Genomic DNA, 10,479 nt, shown 5'->3' with positions numbered 1-10,479 from the left:
ACAATCAAATTGAGTGTCCACGCTAGCCTACACATGAATGGCAGCAAAGTTGGTTGTTGTTTCAGTCACATCGTTGGTCACGTTCGTGTAGGTCGGAACTAACAAAGATTCACTAACAACCTAAATGAAACGTGGTGTTCTAGTAAGGGGTTATGAAAGACACTCATGGGGGTGTTCACTAGCAACAACAACTGAGCCCTAAAAGACACCCACCATGAGCGCCCACTACATTTTCCCAAGAGGCAAACAAAATAAATCTCACACCAAACTTAAAAGACAGGAAGCAAACCATAAAGTGGATCTGATAAAGGATAGTTTTTTTAGAAATCAAAACTAGGGAGAGCCAACAAATGGCGTTAACCCTCCACATCGCTCAAGCCAACTAGCACACTGGGCCGGCCACTCTTAAATATCACCTGGGCCAGCACTGGTGAAACACCTAACTAACGAGATGACAAGCCAGCACAGGTGTAAAGAATATTGCCTAACGAGGTGACACCAATCGGTGCGCCCAACGCGCTAACGTCCAACCTCGGAACCTTGGAAGAACCAAAGCCTGTAACAGTAAAGTTCATGCAGTTGGCATGTAGGCGCAAGTCGAAACATTTCTGTCCCCATAATGCAACACACTTTGAAAGGCGATGACCAACGGTGGTTACCTACTTCAGGGTTTCCCAAAGTCTGCCCTGGGGCCACCACTGGGTGCACATTTTGGTTTTTGCTTTAGCACTACACAGCTGATTCAAATAACAAACTCCTCATCAAGCTTTGATTATTTTAATCAGCCGTGTAGTGCTAGGCCAAAAACCAAAACGTGCACCTAGGGGAGGGGCCCCAGGACCAACTTTGGGAAACCCTGACCTACTTGACAAAAGTGATCCGCTTAAAAGTGCCCATGGACTTCATACTTAATCTAGTTCTGGGAAACTGGTCCTGTACTTTTTATTTCAGTTGATCAATTTCCTCATGTCACACTGATCAAAGAAAAATGTCAAATGAACAGCTCTTCCCTTTAGGTTTATAGTAGTCTACATTACCAGTTCAGTTAGCAGTTTGAAGCATCTTTATACCTATTATTGTGTTCAGCACCTGTCTGCAGTAGTTCTAGCAGCTCACTTGCCTTGGACTGATAGGATTTCCCATACTGACCCTTGAGCAATATTTAGGAGATAGACAAAGGCAACTCTTCTCATGATCTCACTATGAACTAATTGATCCAGACAGTAGGTATGTATTCCTAATCCCTTGTGTCATGTGATCCACAATAGTCCTTGCCCAGTCTCTACACTCAGTGCAGCATTGGGAGACCAGGGATAATACTAACTCACTGTTTCTGTATGGAAATATTGCATTTTCCTTCAGTAATAGTACAGACACAGTGGACTGATTCAAAAGGTGCAGTTGTGATGGTAATGGGGACATAGTTGGAAGAGAAGGAGCGTCCAAAGAGCAGAGCTACACCACTGACTGACAGACAACTTTCAATCATGAGTGACAACCTCTTCAACTAAGGAGTCCAATACAAAATGAGACAACACCTTCAACTAAAGAGGCTCTTCAAAGTATTTGATAACTATTTCCGTGATGGGTCAGCGACTGAGTGAGGAGAGTGACTCAGACCAGGAAATTGATGTTGCAGAGCTGCAGGAGTGGTATAAGAAGTTTGTGGTGGAGTGCCCAAGTGGAACACTCTATATGCACGAGTTCAAGAGCTTCTTCGGCGTCACTAACAACAAGGCGGCGGATTATATTGAGAATATGTTCCGCGCCTTTGACAAGAACGGAGTGAGTAGCATACAGATTACAGTAATCTGATGGGGGCCTTTGAGGGCCACAGTGACCACATGTCTTTCAAGTGATAACTGTTGAACACCTTTTCTCTTCATTTCAGTATTTATTGATGAGTATCATTTCAATCTTTTATGATTTTTTTCCCCCTTTGCCGGACAACACAATTGATTTTCTAGAGTATGTTGCAGCCCTGAACCTGGTCTTGAGGGGCAAGTTGGAACATAAACTGAAATGGACTTTTAAAATGTATGACAAAGATGGAAGTGGCTGCATTGACAAGACAGAGCTGCTGGAGATTGTAGAGGTAACAACAAACATTTTCCAGTCGTTGAAAGATTAGTGTATGATTAAATAAAATACAGTATTTCTATACACATGTATACATATGGGATATAATTCCAAAATGTTATTATCTTTTCTCAGTCCATCTACCGACTGAAGAAAGCCTGTCATGGAGTACTGGATTCGGAGTGTAACCTCCTGACCCCAGATCAAGTGGTCGACAGAATATTCGAACTGGTGGATGAAAACGGAGATGGTGAGGATGTTTTCTTTACCCCCTTACTGTTCTCTGACAGCTTGATCTGTGGTTTTAATAATTTAGCAGGTTCTCACTGTGATTTCCATAACATTATGGCTGTGTGTAACACACACAGACATGTACAGTATTTGCCATTTAGCACTCTTTTATCCAAAGCGACTTAGTCATTAATGTACACATTCCAGAGTATTTTGAAAATTGGACAATGGGTGAGTAATGTTTTTCCTTCGGTGTATGTGTTTTAGTTTCACTAGTAAATGGGTAATGCTAAATATTTCTCTGTCTCTGGATGAGTTCATTGACGGGGCCAGGAGAGACAAGTGGGTGATGATGATGCTGCAGATGGACGTCAACCCTGGGGAATGGATCAATGAACGGCGACGTAAGAGCTCTGGAGTGAGCTCTGAAGCTAGACCTCTGCAATAAGTTTCTAGACTACTTTCAATCAAAAGCTGAATCCATCTACCAGCAGCTTCAGCTATCCTGTGCCGGCAGACACTACCACCATGCCCACGTAGACCGTGGACGCTTGTCCAGAGGGGGCAATCACTGCTCTAATAACTCCCTCTCTCCCTGTAAACAGCCCACACACCATAACTTGTCACGTGTTTTATAACCTTTGTTTTCTCTTTTGAAATCCCTAATGTGTACATATCAATGTGTTTCTGTTTGCCCTGATGGTTGTGTGTGTTCCACTACTCTTGATTGCATTTTGTATGTGCAGGCAACAGTGAAAGGGACCAGTTTTCTCCATCTAATTATATGATTGAAAGACATCATGTAGGGGCAGATCGTAGAGTTCATTTTGCTGTGTTTTGCTGGTAAAAAAATGCATCCATCTGATTTGGGGGCTTATACTTGATGAGGTTCTGAGAGTTTCAATAGAGCTGACAATATAGTACGCCAGTCTTATTACATTTGTGGCACCATTTTTGCATTTTTAGAACTTTAGGGCACCACCTCTTTTTATGTATGTTGAACTTGAAATCCATATTTATTTGAACAGTAAATGTGTATGAAGATGCATAATAAACACCTAGCCCAATATTGGACTAAAAGAAGCTTACCGTTACTCCTTAGTCCAAGGACCTTACATTTTCTGTTTAAAGGGTGAATTGGCTCTGGAAGCCAAAACAGCCAAATACGCCATCTAAAAGTGAATCGATTCTCAATTGCGGTACGTTTGTAGGAACATAAATCCCTCTACTTTCATATCACATCAAAATAATGATACAAATGCAAAATACACATGCACTTACTGTAAACTGTTTTAACAGTTACAGCCAACAATATTTCAGTGACAACATGTTTGCGGGCTCCCCACACAGGTATTCGGAGATGCAGATAGCTCATTAGCACAGGTAGTCTTCTGTTTTCCATAAACAAGCGCTGTAACATGGAAATATGGCTGTGTGGGAACCCTAACCCTATAATTAATGGTGTGTATCAATTTAACATTTTTTTTATGATCATTTCTCACTAATATGAAAGATAGGGTTCTTATGCTTCCAAAACCGTACCACAAGCGATGCGTGTTAATGTTCAGATCGAGCGTTGCGGCTATTAACAAAACTTTCCCATACAGAAGACACTTCATCCAACGACTCTTACGTGTAGGCCTAATGTAATGGAACTGAGTCTTGATCAAGGGCTAGTTATAAACTGGGTGGTTCGAGCTCTGAACGCTGATTGGCTGACAGCTGTGGTATATCAGACCTTAAACCATGGGTATGACCATTTTTATTTTACTGCTCTAATTACATTGGTAACCAGTTTACAATAGCAATAAGGCAACCTTCGGGGGTTTGCGGTATATGGCCAATAAACCACGGCTAAGGGCTGCGTTGCGTCATGCATAAGAACAGCCCTTAACCATGGTATATTGGCCATATACCACACCCCTCGGGCCTTATTGCTTAAATAAACACCCATGTTGACCTATTGTATGGAATGTAAGCCTATTATATAGCCCTGGCCCCAGACTAAATGCACTATCAATTTAATGTCTCGTTCAAAACAACTGGAAACTCAGAAAAATACGAGGTCAATTCATGACGTCAGTGATTTTCAGGTCGGAAAGTCGGAGCTCTAGATTTATTTTTCCCAGTCGGAGCTAATTTTGTTCTGAGTTCCCAGTTGTTTTGAATGCCGATTTTTTTGTTGTTGGGACTTTTCCCAGTCGGAGCTAGTTTTTTTCTGAGTTCCCAGTTGTTTTGAACGCCGATTTTTTTGTTGTTAGGATTTTTCCCAGTCGGAGCTCGTTTTTTTCTGAGTTCCCAGTTGTTTTGAACGCTCGGAAGTCAGAGATTTCCGAGTACCCAGTTGTTTTGAACGCAGTACGAGGGTAGCTCGTGACTATATCATAAAATAACCGGACAATATGAAAATCTTATGCCGCGTTCACGTACTAGTCGGAACTAGGAAACTCAAATGTCCGACTTGCTTTGACAGTATTCGCTTTCAGCATTGATGGTGGAGGTTCTTCTTCTTCTGTGGGTTTTATGGCAGACTACAACCCAAAACGTTGTATTGCCGCCACCAACTGGACGGGTTGAAACCAAAACAAGGTAAAAAGTAAATCCATACGTGATAGGGAAACTAACTTAATCCAGCCAAATAAAATAGTACATTGACAAAACAAAACTCCCACTTCTTCCTTCTTTCAATTCTCCATATCTACCTTCTCAGGTTCTAGGGCCTGAGAGGGTTGTATGGCTTGTGACAATATTCCATGTAACTACTTCGCCGAGGAATCTTTCAGCCCCAGGAACCGCTCCCACAATGATTTCTAACTTCCTGGACCTTCTCTCCACCTTGGCAGTGCCATTTATTACCATAGCTATAAAGGCCACCTTCTTAACCTTTAAAATGTCAGGATCCTGCTGGTGAAAGGCAACCCCTGCAGCCTGCAGTGAAGGCCTATCCACCACCATGAACTCTTCAGGAGCACCATTCAAACCCTCAACCCTTTTAACAGCTGGTGCATATGATATGCTCTGGATAGCCCTGTCTTTGGCCACCTCATTCTCTTTCACCCTTATGGGGCATTCAAAAGACGTGGCTTCATGGTTCCCACCACAATTGCAACATGTCACATTTTCATTACTTTTATAACACATAATATTATCTTTTCCACAACTTAGACATCTCAGCTTCTCCCTTCTGCAAACACTTGAAACAAGCTTTACAATGATCACACTGCATTGGTCTTGGGATATGTTAAGTTGCGTCAATTCAAATCTGGTATTGGAACAAAAAGAGGTCAATACACGTCTTCTAAAATAGACTAGTATTTTAATTAATGCAAAACACTTCAATGGTAAATATGATGTTCGTATATACGGGTCCACTGAAATACCACGCAGGGCAGACAGAGAACTGAGCCATTGTCATAAGTTCTTCTTTAAATACTCTGACAGAGATAGTTCCTGCTCCCTGCTGGCCTATCAGAGTAGAGACTGAGCGTGGTTTAGACTTACTCAGCCTATCGTTGGCGCACAGGCTGGTCCCAGTCCCTTGGCGCTTCACTGTTGCCAGGCACTAGTTGTTATCCTCACAACTTGTCCCGAGTCAGCAACCTCAGACATCTTTGTAGCAGAACACATGTCCTTGAGCGGTTTAACAAAGAGGCAGTGTGTGTGTATGTGAGACACAAGTCTTATCTCATCCTACCCCCTAATGTTCCTCACATTAATCACAGCTTGTTATATTAAACATTCTATATCAGTACAGCACAAACCTATTATGTTTAATCATTAATGTATTCTTTCTAAGCTAACAGCACATCTAAAATATAAGAGAATAATTTCCCACAGATAAATGGTCTGACTCTGTAGTTAATATACCCTAACTGCACTTGAGTAGGGAGAGACTCCATATCAAAAAACAAAAGAACAGATAGACTCTTCACTTTTTCTTCATTCACCACAAGATTCATCCGACATTTATCAATCACTCCAGGAATATTTTTCATCTCTTCAACATCTACTTCCCATGAGACTCCAGATATAATCCCCTTGAGGGGTGCCCTGTTCCTAAGAGACACTTCAAATTTATCAAATCGGGTGAGACATAGCACACGTTTCTTCTGATCCTCAGATGCACAAAAAAATCTAAACCAGCCCCCCTCTCATGATCCTCACAGCCTTCACTCTACCCAGCACTCTCTCCACCAGTTTGGATATCTCAAATGGATTCCTCAAGATTGGTAATTCGATCAACTGCTCCTCATTTACAACCCGTACATTCTCATCACTGTACTCTACTTTGTTCCGTTTTCCTTTCTTTTGGACAATATTCAAATTCTCCTGGATTCTACCGCCATTATATTCAGAATCCACCTCATCATCCGCTTCCGCCATCTTTTTTCCGTCCCTGATGGTGGAGGTACTGGAGCACGAGCGTAATGGACCTCTAGTTCCTCTTACCTTAGATATGAAATTATTGGATAGGTTTAAGCAGCTTTGCCTTGGATAGGCTGGGAGGAATTTCCATCTGACACGAAGAGGAAGTCGATTGCTAGCTGGTAATGGCCACATTTTGAGAAACTGAACGACTTCGACGCTAGCTCAGTAAATTGCTAAATTAAGAAAAATGAATCAAAGTTAGCTTTATGCAATAGTCAGACAAATGTGCTTGCTCTATTAGATGACTGTAACGTTAGTGCTAGCTAATAATGCAGGTTCAAATAATCAAATGCACTTTCATTTAGCTCGCAGTGGCATTGGTTTAGCTCGCAGTTAAAACAATTGCCTATCCCTCCCTCTACCTGGTTGATTACAGCTCACCAGTCATATAATGTCAACTGTATCTGAAGAACCAGTGAGCTCTATTGACAAATATAAGGTATGTATAACTGTAATGTAAATGTAAATATAAGGTAAGTGGCCATCATGAAAACACCTAGCCATAATAGATTCTGACCCTACACTTTCTTACAGCTGCACTGGGTCTGACAGGCTCCCTGTTTAGATTGACACCACAGAGCCAGTGCGAGATATGGCTCGTGAGAAATGCATTGTACTCTGAATTGGCCCATTATCCCAACTGTTACACCAAGAAGTTTGAACGACTTATAGTTTTTCTGTAAAGCTGCCCTTTATGTCCTCATGCTAGGTAGCAGTAGCCACAGCAGCCATTATGGAATGGCATGTCGTGTCGAACAACAAAGGAACTGATAGGCTGACACTGCCATTCCAAAATGGCTGCTGTGGCTTCTGCCTACCATGAGGACAAAAAGGGCAGGTTTCTAGAAAAACTAGAAGTCGTTCAATCTTCTCAGTGTAGCAATTGGGATAATGGGACAATTCGGAGTACAACAGATTTCTCATCCCTGGATTGAGGTACGTTTTCCTATCGTGCTGGCTCCGCGGTGTCTTCATCTAAACAGGAAGCCTGTTTAACCCCAGTGCAGCTGTAAGCAAGTGTAGGGTCGGAATCTGGCTAGAAAACACCATACTTAGCTAGTAGGTAATGCTTCCATACCGTTAAATGGCATTTAATAAATGCCCATGTAGTTACAGTCCTACGTAGCAAGCTAGCTACTTACCTGGAGCTAAGGTAAAGGACAGAGGTTGGAAAACTTTGGCATAGCTAGCTAGATACTTTATCCAAGGTTTTGGAAAGTGGTGGCTGGTTCTGTGGTGTAATGCTGCCCTCTCTTGGCCAGAATGCAGAAGGTGGCTGGAGCCTGCGTCATGTGAAGCGGGACCTGTTCTCCTGTCCTGAAGATGAGGCCCTGGCCCACTGTATCAGCGAAGACTGTCGCATGGGGGCAGGCATCGCTGTCAAATTCAAGAAAACATTTTGTGGCGTAGACGAGCTGAAGAAACAGAGTGAGTCCTGTGTATTCATGTTTGTTATTATGCACGCTGCATGCTATGGAAGTATGTTGTGATGTGCCATTTTCACTTCAAAGTACGCACTACAGATAGAAAGGCATGGTATACATTATAAGCCCATGTCATTGATCAAGATCACTGTCTACTGTTTTTTACTTCAGAGAAGGTGCCAGGGCAATGCGCTGTACTGAAAAGATACAAGCGTTTTGTGTACTACCTGGTAAGATGCTTGCCACTATATACCAACCAACTAAACATATAAAGCCTTATTTTGTGATCTTTTATGGTCTCTCTCTCTTACAGATTACAAAAGAAAAATACAGCCACAAACCCACCTATGACAGCCTACGGAAGAGCCTCGAGGACATGAAGTCTCATTGCTTACAAAATGGAGTAACTGGAATATCAATGCCTCGGTTTGTATAAGTACATTCTACACAAAAAAAATCACCATTATCTTGACATTTAATTATTTTGCATTTTGTTGGTAAGCTGACTCAACTTCCATTTTTCCTATCCTTCTATTCTACAGCATCGGCTGTGGCCTTGATGGACTGAGTTGGGATAAAGTGGAGGAGATGCTTGAGCAGGTATTCCAGCCCACAGATATAAGAATCACTGTGTATACGCTCCCTGTAAAACCCACAGGGAAACCAAGTCCACGGGTGACACCAAGTATCCATTGATGTTTTCTGTAAACCAAAGTAAATAATATATATCAGGAACATTTGTTATGGTTATATTCTCTATCACCTTTTATCATAGGCTCCAAGCGTGTTTTTCAACTCTTATGACAATGGGTTTTGTGTGAAATAAAACTCAGACCATATCGTGTTGTGACACAGTGTGTACATTTCAAGTGTCTCAATGCCAGGTTTATGCAGCACACCGATATGCACCTGTGCAATGTTTGCTGAAAGTTTTACTTTCAAAAGGTAACAAATTAAATCACAAAATATAACACTTTACCTTAAGAATCATATCCTTTACCTCCTAATCTTTATTTTACCCATGTGTTTGATGGTTTTCTGAAATTACAGGTGCATATTTTTCATGTTAATTATGACCCTTTACAGTAGAGCTGTTCTCCACCAGAAGGGGGCACCAATGAGTTTTCTTCACATCGCTTCTGTGGTGTGATCTGTGCAGGTTTTTGTCATATGCTGTAAATACACTGTAATGCACATGTACCTCACATGAGCATGACTTATGAAAACTAAATAGCTGTTTTGCAGTAATAAAATCAAATGTGTTCTACACCTTTCGCTAGACCTGTGGTTCTTATAAATCTTAAGGTTTAGGTTGACTGTCCAGTGTAAATGGTGATATGTCATCTGTCGATAATATTCACCTTGTGACTAAATGTAGCTATATCACCCATCATACCATACAGGAGGACAGATGATCTGTAAAAATACATTTAGTCACTCCTAATACCCGTCTCTTCATCTACTGACTAGGGCTGTGCATCAGGCTTTGCTCATGAGTCATAAGCTTGATGCTGTGGACTCTGAAAGCTACCTTTAATGTGATTCTAATGCTATGACCATCACAAAAGACTCAGCATGGTGCAGCTGCTGCAGATATGGCCACGGTATTGTATGATGTAATGTTGATCTTGAGTGTATTGTACTGTAAAAGCAGCTGAAAGATGATGCACCAGATGTAAGGGAGGGTGGGGAAAGGAGATAGGGAATCTGACACCACAAAGTCAAACCCACTGAACCATTTTATGTGCATGCCCTCCTGTACATCAAGCCCTCCTCTACATCAAGCCCTTCTCTACATCATGAAACTTGAGTCGAATGCACACAAAACCAGCCATCCTTTCGCCGGATTGCCTGTAGTTACAGTACTTGAAAGGAATAGCATATTTTGCCATTTATAATTATTATAAATCAAAATTTGGTTGTGGTAACACGAGCGTACAATAGTTAGCTAGACAGTGTACAGTCTCTCACAGGTCTTCTAGTGAAAAGACAGAGCAGTAGTCTGCTGCCTGGCTTTGCCCCCACCCACTCCCCATGCCTCCTCTGGGGCACCTTCAATAATTCATGAGGAAAATGTGTTAGCCACTGGGTACACTGCCTTGATCCCTCTATTCCTGGCTGGAAGACTGTCGGCATCACTGCATTCGACCCCCTCCTCCCATCCCCATTTACACAGCAATTAGACTGCACTCTGCAGCGAGCCCTGGGAAATTGCCCTTTTATCTGGCCTGAGCCTCCTCTGACACATCACTGTACTGCAGAGGTCCATCACAGACTGCAGAAATGCAGTGGTCGTCTTCGACTTGTGTCTCAAAAA

At 42.0% G+C, this 10,479-nt stretch overlaps 2 protein-coding genes and 1 long non-coding RNA gene across 6 annotated transcripts; 2 read left to right on the top strand and 1 right to left on the bottom strand.

Moving 5' to 3' along the window:
- Positions 1–1,584: 1,584 nt before the first annotated feature.
- On the top strand, positions 1,585–2,758 carry LOC311149897 (guanylyl cyclase-activating protein 2-like; the record flags this gene model as incomplete). Its single annotated transcript, XM_084187130.1, has 4 exons — positions 1,585–1,785; positions 1,892–2,095; positions 2,215–2,329; positions 2,607–2,758. The coding sequence occupies 4 exons, from the start codon at positions 1,585–1,587 to the stop codon at positions 2,756–2,758; spliced, it is 672 nt and encodes a 223-aa protein (XP_084043256.1).
- Positions 2,759–6,157: 3,399 nt separating this feature from the next.
- Positions 6,158–7,974, bottom strand: LOC311150163. Its single transcript, XR_014615081.1, has 2 exons — positions 7,881–7,974; positions 6,158–6,911 (listed from the first exon to the last, which is right to left on the bottom strand). It is a non-coding gene; the product is annotated as an uncharacterized lncRNA (long non-coding RNA).
- Positions 6,770–9,431, top strand: LOC311150159 (ADP-ribose glycohydrolase OARD1-like). 4 transcript variants are annotated; one of them, XM_084187473.1, is made up of 6 exons: positions 6,770–6,857; positions 7,115–7,177; positions 8,001–8,166; positions 8,334–8,392; positions 8,476–8,588; positions 8,705–9,431. In XM_084187473.1, the coding sequence occupies exons 2-6, from the start codon at positions 7,130–7,132 to the stop codon at positions 8,856–8,858; spliced, it is 540 nt and encodes a 179-aa protein (XP_084043599.1). In that variant the 5' UTR covers positions 6,770–6,857; positions 7,115–7,129; the 3' UTR covers positions 8,859–9,431. The 4 variants fall into 4 exon arrangements, with proteins under 4 accessions (XP_084043599.1, XP_084043600.1, XP_084043598.1 ...); XM_084187474.1 differs by having other exon boundaries at positions 6,784–6,857; positions 7,044–7,177; XM_084187472.1 differs by lacking the exon at positions 6,770–6,857 and having other exon boundaries at positions 6,909–7,177.
- The last annotated feature ends 1,048 nt before the right edge of the window (positions 9,432–10,479 follow it).

The sequence above is a fragment of the Coregonus lavaretus genome (assembly GCF_964263955.1).
Source record: "Coregonus lavaretus genome assembly, chromosome: 22".
Lineage (NCBI taxonomy): Eukaryota > Metazoa > Chordata > Actinopteri > Salmoniformes > Salmonidae > Coregonus > Coregonus lavaretus.
This window is presented reverse-complemented; position numbering and strand designations above follow the sequence as displayed.